At 43.5% G+C, this 15,908-nt stretch overlaps 2 protein-coding genes across 24 annotated transcripts in view; both read right to left on the bottom strand.

The window, feature by feature from the left end:
• The window catches only part of LOC112980249 (sorbin and SH3 domain-containing protein 1), a 182,122-nt gene that overhangs the window by 21,538 nt on the left and 144,676 nt on the right, over positions 1-15,908 (bottom strand). For 21 of the 23 annotated variants that reach the window (XM_064513902.1, XM_064513893.1, XM_064513898.1 and 18 more), the window contains 4 exons: positions 13,233-13,316; positions 8,797-8,898; positions 7,417-7,466; positions 3,843-4,000 (listed from right to left, as the gene is read on the bottom strand). In XM_064513902.1, coding sequence (XP_064369972.1) covers positions 3,843-4,000; positions 7,417-7,466; positions 8,797-8,898; positions 13,233-13,316 — 394 coding nt within the window. The remainder of the gene's footprint in view (positions 1-3,842; positions 4,001-7,416; positions 7,467-8,796; positions 8,899-13,232; positions 13,317-15,908) is intronic. The other 2 variants (XM_064513894.1, XM_064513900.1) reach the window with 2 other exon arrangements.
• On the bottom strand, positions 2-3,836 carry LOC135328707 (sorbin and SH3 domain-containing protein 1-like). Its single transcript, XM_064513925.1, has one exon. It carries the CDS (start codon positions 2,215-2,217, stop codon positions 610-612), a length of 1,608 nt encoding a protein of 535 aa, XP_064369995.1. The 5' UTR covers positions 2,218-3,836; the 3' UTR covers positions 2-609.

Below are 15,908 nucleotides of genomic sequence, written 5' to 3'. Positions count from 1 at the left end.
AAACAACATAAGGAAGTTAAAATACAGATGGATTATTTCACATAACCAGAAAGGAAAAAAAATAGCTATTTTTAAACAATTTGCTTCCATTATGGCAGCAAGAATTCTCAATTGCTGTTGACTAAATAGCCAATCAAATGTTGATAGTTTATCCATTTTCATTTTTTTCCCTTTTGGGCTGTACTTGTGAACAAAGATCCAAAAAAGGGAGAAAATAAAGGTACAGGAAAGAGTAAAAACATATAAGGACTTCGTGAAGAAAAGATTTGCTGCCATCAAAATAGGATTTAACATTTTATTGTTGAGAAAAGTTTAACACACACACACACACACACACACACACACACACAACTAGACCTTGAGAAACTGCTCCTTAAAGCAAATCATCTGGGTTTCTTTTATATTCCCAACTGTGCAAATGATACAGGACTAAAAGTATCATGTTGAGATTCTTCTATCCCAGGAGTTTCATGAGAGACAAACTGAGCCTGTTGTGTTTAGAAAGGCAGCGAAAATCGTTTCTCAGAAGTGCAGCTGTTAACAAGTCCTGAACATAAATTCTCAGCAAGACACGCAAAGGACATTAGACATACTGGGAAAAAAAGAGAGTCAGGGGATGCAAAGGTGGGGAATAAAAATGCAGGGGTTGTGAAGAAAAGGGGAGGAAAAAGTAAAGCAAGAAGACAGATGAAGGGACACTGGTAAAGAACACAAAAAGCCACCTCCTAGGTACGTCCCAAGTTCACTTTGCAGGTTGTTGTTTGTGTCCAAGCTGTGATAGAGAGCATATGGAACAGGGTTGCCATTGTTAAAGGACTCAGGAGTACCAGCCCGGCCCATGAAGCTATCTCGGCTACTTCCCATGGTGGGGAAGTGGCTAAGCTTTTCCACAATGTCAAAGGAAGACAAGCGCTTTGGGGCTAGAGGCCTGCTTTTGAAGCACGGTCCGTGCTGGGAGTAGTGACTCTTGTCTCCTACGCTGCCTTGTAGCTGTACGGGGTCATTTGGGCTCTCGGGGCTGGGTGCTGACGGGGTTCCCGGGCAGTCCAGGGATGGAGTCCTCCTGGAATTGTGGTGGAAAGGCTTTTTCAATCGGAAGGGGAGAGGGCTCATTAGGTAGACATTTCTGGGGAGCGTGTGTCTGTCCCCATAGACATCCCCTTTGGAATCAGGGTTCCTGCAGGACTGCTGCTGTTCATGCCTTCGGATGGTAGTGAACCTGGTGTAGGAAGCTGGGCATGCGCCTTTGCATCTGTTGATTTTATATTTCTGAGGCCCATTGAGGTTGCTGCTGCTGCTGCCGCTGTCATTGGATGCATTTGAGAGGAGATCTATCTCATCTGTGCAAGCTGAAAGTGTGTCCATAGGGATGGCATCACTGACATCTGAAGCCGTGTCCTCCACGTTGCTGCAGGAATGAGAGGATTTATCTGCCAAGCTGGCAGCATCCTTCTCTTCTTGGTGGGATTTTGGCAAATCCAGAATGGACTCTGCAGAATAGGCAGAACTCAGACAAGTTTTAGACTGGAGAGAAGTAGGGAATTTGCTTTGTCCAATGGAAAAGTCAAGCGAGGGCATTGATCGGGATCTCTGGATCAGCTGCTCAAAGGCACTGATACGGGAGGAAACTGTGTGTTTGGGGATCTGCTCTGAATTCTCCTGGCTAAGACTGTGCTCCATCCTGTCCTTTGCCTCATTCTCAAACTGAGACGCAATATCCCTCACGCTGCAGGAGGAGACTGTGCCCAGATGGATCCTGGACCGGTTGATCTGATGCATGTCTTTATATAGCATTGTAAACTCCATCCCACTCTTCCTGGAGGCAGGGAACAGGTAGCCTTTCCTAGAGTTGGTGCCATACTCCTGCAGGCTCATGGTACTGCCAGATTTGATGGCATACTCCTGCTTCGACTTCATCAGCATGTTTTCTATGCCCTCCCCTATGTCTACCATGAAAGCTTTTTTATTATCGAACAAGGCAATGGAGCTACGAAGGTTTTCGCAGCTTTGAGCTTTCTCATGAGACAGCAAGATACCCTTCTTGTCCTGCACAAGAGCAGCTGGAGCTGCTAGTTTGGGTTTGAATTTAGAAGGGAGGATTTCAGTAATGCAGGCTTTTGCAGCTGATAAAGGCTTCTTATGTTTACATGCGTGACCTAACATACCGGTATGACTAGCGTTAAAGGTTCGGCTATTAACTGAAGAGGGTGCAGTCATATGAGCATTCCCACCTTTACGATCCACTGGTAAGCATGCAGAATAAAATAAATACAACCTGTTAGCTCAAATGTTAGAAAGCTACTGAGAAAGGAGAGAAAACATGCTTGGATTTCATAAAATGCACTTTAAAAAACAAAGTTCCAAAAAATAAAGAAAAGCAGAAGGACAGTGCACAGCAAGCTGCGCTCATAGGAGCAGGTGTAGTGCTGCTAATGTTTCTAAAATGAGACGCATGGCCAGAAGCAGGCCTGAAGCACTTTGAAGGTACCATCCTAGAAAGTGCTGAATATCCTCAGGTTCCAGAAAAGCTGTGGCACCATGGAGAAGGGCCCCTCAACTCTGGGAAGGATCAGGGTGTTAGCAAGAATGCAAAGGCACTAACACAGCAAAAATGGCTTAATACCAAGCTTGCAGTCACACCTACTCTGGTCTCACCACAGTACTTGCCAAACAGATTATTCCTGGGAGGTAGAAGGAAATCAAGGGCTGAGTGTGCTAGCACAAGCAGGCCCCACCAGCTGGCCTTGCCCAAGAGCTGCCTGCTTAGAGATTCTCCATAGTAGGAATAAGCTGAGTGTTTTCCAGATAGTGTGGTTGGCCATGTTTACTTTAAAAATTAGGGAGTCAAATCAGGACATTTTTCAGGTCAGATCCAATCTGGGTTCAGCTGTAACTGCAGTTTTTTAGGTCTGTTTCTGATCTGAGTTCAAACTAAAACATCAAAATAACCATTCAGGTTCAATTGAAGTTCGAGGAACAGTAATTGTCTGAACAGATTTTTTTTTTCAGATCCAGTTTGACTCCCTGCCCTACAGGCCTGACATAATGCTGAAAAACAGCTGGAAGATGGAGACAGCAAGAGACCTTTTTGGTGTGATATACTATTTTTAGGGAGAGCAGCTCAGAAACCCAATGCATTCCTTCCCCAGTCCTCTCCCCATCTCAAGCCATTTTTAGGTTGAAATTGGCTCAGAGATACATTCCCCATCACAACTCCCTGATGGGAGTCAGGCTCTTCCTTTCTCCTAATCTTGTAGAGATGGGGGGAAGGAAGGGGGAGGAGAACACAGCAATCTCTGCTGCATTGCTCTCTCACAAACTGCACGGCCATTGCCAGGTTTACAGTGTCCAGTGCCTTTGCACACCGCTTGCAGGCAGGAGGCCGCTCAGCCCATGGTGCCAGCTACGCAAGGGCAGCCAGGCCAGTAGGCATGGTGCGGCCTGTTGAAATACTGCAGTGGGAAAAGCAGAAAAGGCAGGGAAAGGTTCTAGCGTGACAAGGCCAAGGGAGCAGATGGGTAGCAAGGCCAGGCCTAAGCAGCCCAGAGGAAGAGCATGAGGGCGTGGGGAAATACTGGTAGGTGTCTGCAGTGCTGAATGGAGGGAGCTGGTCCCTGCTAGGAAGAGGAACCTGGATCAGATAAAGGGGGCATGAAGAATATTGGCCAGTGTGGGCTGAGAGGAAAAAGAAGGGAAGATCACGGATGGCAAAGAGGAAGGACAGAGGAAACCTCAGTTGGCTTGAATAGGACCTCAAACCCTGCAGGAGCTAGCCCTGTATCACCTGGCTTCTGATACCCTGTGCAGAATGGAGGACAGAGATTAGTGTCCTGCTGACCTACCTTTTGTGGAAGCGGAGCTAGAAGGTCGCTTAAGACCACTTAGCCCCTGCAGTGGGATATCTCCACCTTCCAGCACACTCTTGTAAATCTGCCTTTCATTCTCCAAGCCAGCAGGGTCCCCCGGTGCAAATTCTGATTCTCTCTTCACTGCGTGGTAGCTGGGTGAACATGTGGAGTTGGAAAACAGTTTGCAAAACAGGAAAAAGGGGGAAGAACACCAGTGGGTTACTTCTGCTTGCTGAGAGCATCACGGAAAGCAAGAAGAAACCACACTTATGAACCCAGGCTGAACTGTGCATAAGGAACTGATGCTTCAGGCTGGCAGAACAGCCGAATGAAGAGGTTATGAATATGCTGCAACTATGTTCTAGGTTTTGCACTACCCTAGCAGTCTCCACCCAGTGGAACTCTCTCAGCTCAGCCCCTAGGAAACAGGTGATAGGAAAGCATTCCTCCTTTATTTTTTAGATGAGAAAACAAGAGTCACAGAGCAGCTACATGCTTTCCTTACAGACTCCCAGAAACTCAGTGGATAGCTGCAAGTAGATGATACATCCTGCAGCTCCCAGTCCTCTCTCCTTAAACACTAGCCATTCCAGCCTCTTGGTTACAAAGCACTGCTGCTCAAGAGTCCCCCTCAACGAGCCGAGCCTCCCAGCTAACATTAGAGGTCAAAACTGCCAGGGCAATTGTCCAAGCCCACCAGTAAGGGACTATGCAAAGAAGCAGCAGTACCATGCTATGGACACTACTCCAAGAAAATTCCCAGATGTGCACAGTTCTTTAGTTCAGCTTTGCCTCAGGCTTTCACTGTAGGGAAAACAAAATTCTGGATTCTAGCACTACCATACAGACGTACAAACAAAATGCTGGACTCTGAGATGCATATTAAAAATAGACACAATTGTAATTTGTTAGGCCTTTAAAGACTGAAGAAATTTATTACAAATTCCTTTCCTCAGTCATGAATCTAAGCGCCAGTTTGGTCCCACATCTGACATCTAGAGTTGTTTTCTCTCTAAAAAAATAACCAGCACTGCCATGGTATAAAAGGCCTTTCCAGCTACAAAAGACTTGCTGAGCAATCAAGCAGACAGTGTTTTCCTAAGAGCTGATTCACCTGATACCAGTTCTTGTGCATCCTCAACCAGACTCTCAGAATAAGATACAGTCTCACACACAAAGCTATTCTGGGGCCAAAGCATGGCTGCTGGAAAGTTTAAAAATTAAAAAATAGGTCATTCACTGATTCATGGAAAACTTCTTGAAAGTTGGTTTACATCCTGATGTCCACTGGTGATTCAAATTTAAGTGAGTGTGGAGGTGTTTGTGGTTATGCATGCTTGTGTGTGAATAAATTTGTACATGTACCTGGTTATGTTGGATGGATACTGTGCTTACAGGATAAAGAGAAAGCTTTGAAATACATCAGAGGACTGGTTATGGGGGTGGAATTACAGAATGTCTGGATCTCAAAGAAGGCTTTACTCTCCGGACAAAGAAAATCAGGTCATATGAGTGCAGACCCATACATTGCTTTCTCGATAAAATAGGTATTGAAAAACACCACCAAAGAGGAGGGTAATACTGTCACTTTTTCAAACTAGGCAATGCTCCAGTGGGAGCAAGAGTCAGAGCCATAGCTACAGAGCTATTTTGTCTTATGTGGGTTATCCAAGTGCCTCTATCTGCCAGGTTCCTGAGGAAACCCCACCAGTTGCTGCAGGGGATAATGACTCCCCGGAGGTACCTCACCTGGGAGGTAGAAGTATTTTACCCTCCTTATTAAAAAACAAAGGGTTCAAATGATCCTCTTTTGGGCAAACACCTAGGGGAGCAAGAGGAGGCATCTGGCAGAGCTCCATCACTGGTTGCTCCCTCATCAGGGCTAGCTAATAGTATTGCATGAGGCTAAGGTAGTCTGCAAGAAGGCCTGAATCAGGTGAGCAAAGGGAAGAGCATCATTGCAGAAAAGACAGTAAACTCCATGCATCTTTTCTCCCTACTCTCCACAGGCTGGGAAGAGAAGAACATGTGAATCCACTGGGCCCCATCTGCCCTTTCCCATTTCCAGGCTACCCAGGTTGCTTCCCCTCCTCTAGCACAGATGCTGGCACTACTGCAAGCTTTGGGTGGTGTCAGAAATGGCACAGGCAGTGCTGCCATCAGTGGAAATCTTCTCATTTGCTAAGAGATCGGTCTATGCACAGAGAAGATGCTTTTCAGAAGAGAATGGTGCTCTGTGTGCTGAAAAGCAAAGATGACACTGCTTTTCTATTCGTTAAAATACATGACAATGTAATGCACATATGTCAGATCTTCTATCTGGAGGGTAATTCTCCTGACACGAGCTAAAAATTGTAATTCTGTATGTACAGATACACCCTACAAGGCCCTATTCAGCTCCTACAGCCATCTGGGGGGAGCCTGGGCTAACAGTCTTTGGCGAGAACCAGGATGGGCTCCAGCAGAAGACTTTCACCCAGGGGAGCAAACCTGGTCTGCCTAGTAAAAATAAGATTCACAAGGTTTGTAACTCTTTTAGGACAGTCAGGAATTAGGATTATTCTTATGCTAATCTCTGAGATTTCCTTTTATTATTTTGCTCTCTTCCTACCAAAACAAAACCAAAAAATCATAGGAGCATCTGATTATAGGGATGAGGCAACCAACAAATGAGAACAGTGCAAGTTTTCCTGCAATATGAATACAGACAGAAGGGAACTGAGTTGAAGTAAGTACAGGAGACCTCTAGGGCAAACCATGAGGGGAGGCAAACACATGTGATTTTAATGGACATCTGGAGGAGGACATGCTTTTCCTAACAACGCACTCATGCAGAGGGCATCACTGTGCCTATGTGGAACGTTAAGTGTCCAGTCCAATTAAAGGGAGCAGCAGGTTCGCAGGAGGAGCGCCACAGCTCCTGTAACTCAGCACAGCTCAGAATATGACCCTATATTTTTTTTCTTCGTCTTTCAAAACAAACTATCTCCATCTACAACATATTCAGACAGAGTATGCTGCTTATTACATACTCCTCCGCAAAAGCAGCACCACATTACATTTCTGAGAAATATTGTTACTGTTACTGCTCTTTCCTTCCTGGAAGCTAGACTATTGTTGCTTTTCATTAACAGCATCCTTCTGATTTGGTGTGCATAACTGGGAACTTCTAACAGGACCTACATTTTTAATTTATCATACCTGAGTAACAGAAACCACCTCTGTTCCTTCCAGGCAGTAAAGTTACTTGCATGAAGTTAGGGTCAATTTGTAAACTTCATCAAAAAGGAGTTAAAGTTATGTTTGTTTTTTAAAAAGTTGCTGTCTAGCACAATTTGCAATTCTTAACTAGCCAGTGCAATCATTCATGTAATCACTTCAAATTTTACTCAAGACCAAAGAGCAAACACTGGGTTCAGCTAAAGTGCACACATAAGTCTCATGATACATGCATCTGTTTATATGCATCACCAAAAAAATAAAGCCAACCCTCTTCCAACATCCTAAACCCTATCCTACGTACCCTCAGACTGTAAAAATTACATGAAAAAACAATTTGAAAACTTACTAGGAAGAATGGTCTGTGGAAGTTTCCAAAGGAGTAACACCTGCTGTATTCTGCAAAAGTCCAAACAAAGGAGTCATTGATACACACTTATGTGTGAGGAGAAAGAAAAAGCCTTGCATAAGTAATTTTCCATCTATTGCTGGAATATTAGCTTTTGGGAGACATTGAGATTCAAGTCTAAATGCAATATAAGATGTCAATGTCTCTGCAGAAAAGCGACAATTTTCTTGCGCTCCTTCAGGGCAGTGACAGGTTTTAGCACCGCGGATGCCTTTCACGGTGCCTATTCTTTTGTCTGCAAATGAGTCATTGAGAATAAAGCCAAAAGCAAGAAGAGATAACCAGCTGGGCCATGACCAGGAGACACATGCTTAAAATTATTTCCCTAAGCTTTTCCCCCAACCGGTCACTGCCCCCCTTTGTTTTAAAGGTATATTACATTTCTGCAGCACAATACATTCCTCAGAGTTCAAATAAATATCATAGCACTAACAAGAAAAGCAATCCTTCAATCCAGTTTCCTTACTTAAGAGAAGCAATGCCAGCTGCACAGGTTCAATAGCAAAAGCCAGTTCTCATCCGCTTGCTTTAAATCCATCTAACACTTCTTAGGCACATTATTAAAAAAACTGAAGGCAATTTGGGAAGAAATGCTATATTTGGTCTCCCCTTGTCTATCTGAGGATTCCTATGCAGGAAGAAAAAGCAAATCTTGGGTTTGAAAAAGCATCTTTTTCAAGTCCTGGTGAAACACCACAGTATAAAAAAATCAAAAAAGAAAAAAGAAGAAAAATTGGCGTGTTACCAAATTAATCTATCATTTCACGGTTTGAGTCCTGCAGACCCTCCGAACAGCAGCGGTGGCCAACCTGCCCTGGAAGGCCACGACAAGGTGCAGCTTAAAGAAAATTGTGTAAAATCTCTTGAGAATATCCAAATCTTGGGTAGGCGTGAGCTCCTAACAGAGAGCAGGGCTTGTATGAAGGCAGGGTAGATGGCAACACGCTTGAAAGGCACGAGATGATGACGTGACGCCAACCAAGAATTTTAAGCTGATTGCTGCTGCCTATTCATGTGAAAAATAGAGAGGGGTTTTTGCAGACAACGAACTCAAAACAAACCCTGAGAGGGGGGACGGGGCGGGGGGAGAGGTTGAAGGGGAGCAGGGGAGAAAGGAAATCACTGTATCTGAAATGGATTTCAAGCCGGATTCTCAGCATCATGTTCTATTATTTCTGACAGCTACACAGCAAGCCATGCAGTCAGAATGGTCAGAACCATTATTTATCCCAACCTCATTTAATAATCATCCAGCAGTGAATAGATTAGAGCAGAGAGTTTGGAAACAGGGATTGGCAGCATGAAAAGAATAGGAAATACCTTCTGTAGCTTTTTATCTGGTGCTTTATAAAGCTTCTCCATTTTTTCTAAATCTGCCTCTAACTCAGTCTGGTAGAGGTAGAGGTCTTTTTCTAGATCAGTCTGGTTAAAGAAGGAGAAGAAGAATGGGAAAATAATGCTTAGGGTTAGGGGAAACCAAAGGAATGTTAATTTTGAAAAAAAATAAAGAGCCTTTTTAATTGAAAAAAATAGACAAAGATGGTATGGACAATACACAGAAATTCACTAGTAATTAATCAATCGTGTTTCAATCATTACAGAGGCAGCTGCTTTAGGCATTCAACATTTAAGATCAAGAGAGGCACAGGCCTGCTAGAATCTAATTCTACAAACCATAATGTTATAAAACCCACCTGTAAAAAAAAAAAAAAAGATACTGTAACAATATGCAATATGCTGTTAGTGTAATTATCATTGCAGGTCAAGACAGCAAAACCACCACTCTAAACTATGGCTGATTATGCTTTAAGAATTATTAAATCAATTTACTAGTCACTTAATTGTTAGGCTAATGAGCTCAAGCCCAATTAAAAAAAATCACTCACAAGCACACAAAACCCAAGCAATGCTACAAAAAAAATATATCCACGCACACATACATACATACTAGATGCTGTAGTACAACGTACGCGAGACAGAATTACCTTTCTATCCTCTCTAGTAAGGATAGAGCAATCTCCAGGAGTATAATCCCAAATCTTTTTTGGAGGCTGATGGAAAGCAGAGGAAGGAAATGAGGAAATGAAGATAAGGAAAGACATCACAAAGAATATGGAAACTGGATTAGAACAGAGGGAGGATACAACAGGGGGATTGCATCAACACTGAAAAAAATTTAAAAAAAGAACAAAGAAAGAGAGAAAGAGGGATAAATCTGCTATAGCACAAATATCAAGAGATCCTGGGAGGTAAAAGGGAGCATGCAAGCAGTCTGGGAGGGGCTGTTCTCAACACTGTTCAAGGACACCTTTATTTTTGCAAGGTGCTCTTAGGGATTTTGCACTCTCTAGAGGGAGCCCACGGCTGGTGGTTAAAGCATTCTTAACACAACAAAACAAAAAAAGGAGGAGGAAAAAAAACAGTCAGAAAAAGCATTTGCTTTGCTCATTCTTCTTTTCAGAAGGAAAGGGTAAAACAAGGGCCTTTCATAAAGAAAAGGGAGATCGCCTTCCCACCCCCAGCAGACTCTGAATACATACCATGTGAACAAATGGCTGAGTTTCCAGTGTTGGCATTGTGGGGCAATGAGAACGCAGAGTTGTTATTTTTTATTTCACTGTTTTGGGCGGGTTGTTTGTGGAGGGGGTGGGGTTGGTGGAGAGGGTGGGACACAGGGAATTTCGGGAACTAGTTATTTAAAATTCAACCTACACATGAAGACTCGGATTTCAAAATAAGATTTTACTGTTTTATGCATGTGTAAATAACAGGGGAGGACCATTCAAAGTGAAAGACCTTTTTCTTGGTATTCCTATCCAAATAATGCCACGCTAATATCCTCATCTCACCAGAAATGCTCCTCAGTGATACGCTCAAAGAGACTTTACTCCTGCTTTGTGAAATCCAAATACATTTGCTCTGTATGGTAGATGGTCCTGCAGAGATTTAGGTTTGAGATTTGGAAGGAGGAACTGGAAGGGAGGAAGCAAGACGGCAGGACACACATCCCTTTTCCCAGGCCCTTCCTTCTCCACTGAAAGCAAAGGGCTCACTCAGTGGTCTCAGAAGGGGCTGGGAGAAGACGCCCCGTGCCTGTGCCTCCGCAATCACAGCGAAAGGCAACAGAACCGCAGCCTGACTGAAGCTCAGGTTCTGTGGATGGCCTCCATGGCGCTGTGGGGCCACGGGCTCGGAGGAAGGAAAGAAGGAAGGAAGGAAGGAAGGAAGGAAAGAGCAAGCGTGTGGGGACTCAGTCTCAGCAGCACGCTGAGAAAGCATCTATGCTGCAGAGACCAAACCTAGAATCTCCCTGAAACAACCGGATGTTTGTCCGCAGGGCACGCGCATGTCCACGGAGCTGCCTAGAAAGGGATGTGTGATGCTGAGCCAGCAGTGTCACTCCATCCGCCCTAGGCTGGCGCCTGTGCTTTGCTCAGCAGAGAGCCACATCCTGGTCTTCCTGGTGTGTTCGGAGAGCATCGGCCACAAGCTCACGAGACTCCTGTGCTCCCTCTTACCAAGGGTGTTTCCCAGCCATGTCATTTAACTGCAAATAAAGTCACAAAGCCATGGAAATCAGGCCTGTAGAGGTACGCATTATCTGCAGCACTGGGGGGAAAAAAAAAAAGCTGGGCCAAACAGAGAATTTCTGGAAATCCCAGGCCCTGGTAAACACAAATTGAAGTGCTTTGGTTAGACACAGGGCTTAGCCACAAGCTGGTCACAAAAGTCTGCTTCTCTCAAGGCTGGAGTGAGCACTACGGCAAAGACATGTCAAGAGTCTCTTTTGGCTCTGGTGACTTGGTTCATACAGAGCTTTGTTGAATTTCTGTCAGATTCCAGGAAGGGTCAGCTCTCCCTCAAATTCTGAGATGGCATCTTCAACTCCACTGCCTGGCATAATGTCAAAGCACAACACCCCTAATATCATATTCACGGGCTGACGTAGCTCATCAGGGAGCATGCTTGCACGGCTTTGAGCTAGAGGAAGGTGACATGGGAAATCATTGCCAGGTAAGCAGTAAGAAAGCCGCCCTTAACATTAGTGCCATGAACAAGGTGGGGAACTTGCTACCAGAACAGAGGCTCTGCTGGACAAGAATGGGATCGCTAATGCAGTCTGAGACATCCTCTTCTGAAGGAAGGCCAAGGCTGAATGACTGCAAGCACAAACACTTCTAAGGAACAGATATACCCTCACTTCTAGAAAGGCCTGAGAGCACAAATGTTCTCTCTGACACATGAACCAATACCTTACACTAATTCAAAAGAACCTCATCCTAGAGATGACAAACCTTTGTCCCTTGCAAGGGTATGTGACTATTACACGGGAGCAGAGAGAGGCAGGCTTCTTCTTACTTTGTGGAAATCATAAACTGTGACAAGTTGTGAAAAGTTAAACCCTCTGACCGACATTTCTTTACAGCCTCAATGAGACAGGATAGGATTCACCTCACCTGACTTTTGATGCCTATAAGCTATGGCGGTCTAACCTCAGACGTTGCCAAGGCTCCTTTTTTAGCTTGGGATAGAAGGCCCATAGCTACAAAACATAGCTATCTACAACAAGGGGGGATTGCCTGCCCTCTGAGCACAACTGTTTTTCAGAAAAAGTTAAGCAGTTTAGATGATGTGCTCACACTGGGCACCTGACTTTAGGCAGCTACATTCAGTGCAGAGGAATTTTGTCACTTCCGTGAGAAAAGAGAACAAAGCTTAGTTTTAAGGGAAAAATGCCCTCTGGTGTCCACGTGCAACTGCCTTTCAAGCCTGTGAAGGTAGTACTGAGCCCTAAAACATACTTTTGTTTTGCTGTACGTGCAAGCAAATCTGAGCAATGCTCAAAAAATTTTTGCAAGGGCATTTGACAGTTGACCTCAAGGGGAAAGAGGAAACAGACACTACACTTGAATAAATGTAAGAAGCTGATACTGACACATTGGTGCAATAAAAGGAGGTAACAGTATTTAATAATGAAGTTAATAGTATTTAACCAGTGAGAACCAGGCCATAAAATGCTACAGAAGTCCCTTAGAACATTTTCATCCAGTAGCTTTGTCCACTGACGGGTTCCTCTCTCAAAATGTTCTCTGCCCTATCAAATAAGTAAGCTTTGATTTCTCAGTCTGCAAAAAGATGAAGCAAGGTGTCTTTCATACACACAGCAATGCAGCTGCATTTGAAAAGAAAGCATGCTGCTCTCAGACTCTTCTCTTGATTTCAGGGAATGGCCAGGGCTATTTAACACAGACTGAGGCACCCCATTCAGGTAATGGGCAGCTACATGCAAAAAGGAAGGAGCAAGAAATAGGGTCATTATCGGCTTACAGATAGCTGGAAATTACTGACCTACAGCTTACAAGCCAAAGGCAAGAATAAATGAGTAATTCTCCTTGATTTAAAGCTACCTAGCAGGGAAAGTAGCAGCTATCCTGGATCTTGTTAGGAAGGAAGAGAATGGGCGCTTTGAAAGAGGACTTTTATTAATGAGAACAGGGCATTGCTGCTACCAGTAACACTAAAAGGCAGTGTGTGAAAAATACTACCTTGTTGGTCCATTGGGCTGTGAGGTCGGGAAAGTTTGTGAACAGCTTCATGGAAAAGTGCTTTGCCTTAGCACCAGGACTAAGTTATGAACAATCACATTTTTAAATGGATAGGGCAGCTGGTTTCAGGTTTAGGGCGTAGCAAAGAGATGTGACAATTATTAAAAAAGGCAGGATGACTTTATTGGTCATTGCAGCTATCAAACTTACCGGTTTCCCAAACTCCAATTCCGAAAAGAATTTATACCAAGGTTCATTCTTTAAATCTATCTCTTCTGGGCTTATATCCCGAGTCTAAAGGAATTGGTGATAGGGGAATGGAAGAAAGAGAAGTATAACATTATGCAAAGAATACACAGGAAAGGGACTGTTAGAGATGCAGACTCCATGGTTTCCATTTTGAAATGTAGATATTTAGCTTTATAATTTGGAATTTCTATAGTACCTCTCCCACAAAGGCCACAAACTTCTTTGTGCAAACAACAGTTAAGCCTAATGGCATCGTTGTGAGAGACATGAATATGAATGGATTCCATTTTACAGACCAGGAGACCCACAAGAAAGAGATTATGCAGCTTGCCCAGCATCATGGGGAAACTCAATGGAAGAGCTGGGAATCAACCAGTTCCCCAGTCATACTGGCAGCCATTTTCACTGCAAAAGTACAAAGCTGCATGTATTTTTCAAACTTCTGTTTAATGTTTAATTGGCCAAAAAAGAGAAGGTTTCTTAAAAAATGTATTTTATGAGACCTGAATCAAATACTGTAAAATACTGCATCTTTAACAGCACATGAATATGTGAGAAACCCTGTTCCGTACAGTGCAAACAGAGTGAAAGGTGGTTTTCTAAATCAAAGGGGACACAATCAGAAAGAGTGCATTCCTGAAAGATCTCTGAAGGGATGGATACAGAGACAATATAATTTGTTTCTTCACAAATAAATGTTAGAGAATCAGACAAAACTAAAATGAAGGAAAACCAGACAGGACAGATAACAGTACAGTTGAAAAGAAAATTCCATTTTGTTCATAGTATCTGTTTTATGAAACAAAAATAGTCGAAACAGTTGCAGCTGTTTAACACCACTACCGGTGACGTAGACATAACAGAATAAAGTCCATTGCTCAGCTTTATGAGGTGCCATTCCCCAAAAGATATCTATTTAACTCTTGCATTTCAATGTACCTAGCCCTAGACATAATGGTTCTCAGTACACTAGAAATATAAATACGTTATGTCCAATATGCCAGTGAGAACCCAGCTGCCCCACCTCAACATGTGATGAGCCACACAGAGACAAATGGCCTACATAAGTGTCCTGATGCACATCTTCGTGTCATGGGACTATTGAGGCAAGGGAGCAGGGGGGACTTTCCAACAGCCCCAGGCTTTTCTAGGTGCCCTGGAGTCTGCCACACACACACAAAAAAAACTCTAGCAAAAAGGCTCAAAGTTGATGCTTGAAAAGAGGACATGCTTAGATCTCAAAGATAAATGGTTACCACCCTGTTTGATCTCTAAGGGCCTAAAGAAATATTTGGACATTTCTCAAAGGCAGAGCAGAAACAACGCCTCCAATTTTTTCTTTATTGCCTTCTGACTAAAATTACTCATCTCGTCATGCCACTGTAGTTTACTGAAGACAATAGAAAGCCCTCTGACATCGATGAACGGCTCTTCTTTGCTCTAGTTTTGAATCAGGCTCCTGATAGTCACAGCTCTGCGTGTGATTGCCAAGAGATATCCATGAATCTCTCACAGCTCATAGAACCTCCTCAGAAACACGAAGCAAGTACTAGTCATTACGCACTGTATTACTGTGGTATTTAACGGTATTGAGAGAGACCATGAAGCCACTATTTCCAGACCTTTCTTCCATGTCTGTGATCTATGATTTGGAATTAAAGCTCATAACATAACACTGGAAGTAACAGAGCTATTGCATCCTCTTATCTTTGATGAGCTCTGTAGGACTTTTCTCAACTATACTGGTCATGGTCCTGCTTGTGGCTTTTAGATGCTTATTCAACAGCTCAATTAAGCATCTGATGAAGTCTGAACATGTGAACAGTACCATTAGTTATGTCAGACCTTTCAAAAAGGCTTGAGTGTACTGATGAAGCAGGCCTTTTGCCATACGGTTTAATCCTGTCTGTTTTCTGGGAGACAAAATTGCCATTGAAATCATCAGAAATCTTGCTCCAGGATGGACGGCAGGACTGGAGCTGTGATACTGTGCTGAAACCACTCCTCACTGCCACTTCTCTACTGGGCTGAGCCAATGCCCAGTGAACTCAAGAGAGAACTACTGCTCATTTCAATGGGCAATGGATCATGCTCTGATTAGGAGTGACTTTTTAAAGTCCATGAAGTGACACAGGTGTGAAAGGAATTTGGTTTCATGATCTTTAAAAAGTGATGGACTTTGGTTGTTACTTGGAGGAAAAGAAAACCCACTAAAACACTAAGCACAAACACCATGTCCCAGATCAGACTTGATTCTATATTTCTACTGATTTAACTTTCTGTTTACTCTTGTGTTCAGCATAAAATCCATGTCACATTTTTCAGGACCACTCCTCTACTACTCCATGAACAGATCAACATCTGAGCTGTTAATGCATAGAGTCCGGTTTGTACTCTGAATCTCACAGTCAGCTAGCACTTCAGATTGAATCCGCCAAATTAATGTCCATATAGAACAATTACATTTTCAGGTACCAAGCTGGTTATTCAGTGAGCTCTGGTGACTTATGCAGGACTGGCTGATGAGGTTAGCACCACCTCTCTGCTCTGCCTCTTGCCAAGCATCCTCAGCCAAGCCTGCAGAATGGGACTTTTGTATGTCCCCTAGCTGTCACAATTCACAGCACTACTTATTAA

Source organism: Dromaius novaehollandiae, chromosome 6 (assembly GCF_036370855.1).
Source record: "Dromaius novaehollandiae isolate bDroNov1 chromosome 6, bDroNov1.hap1, whole genome shotgun sequence".
In the NCBI taxonomy this organism is placed as follows: Eukaryota; Metazoa; Chordata; class Aves; order Casuariiformes; family Dromaiidae; genus Dromaius; species Dromaius novaehollandiae.
Note: the sequence above shows the minus strand (reverse complement) of the source record. Positions and strands in the feature narration are given on the sequence as shown.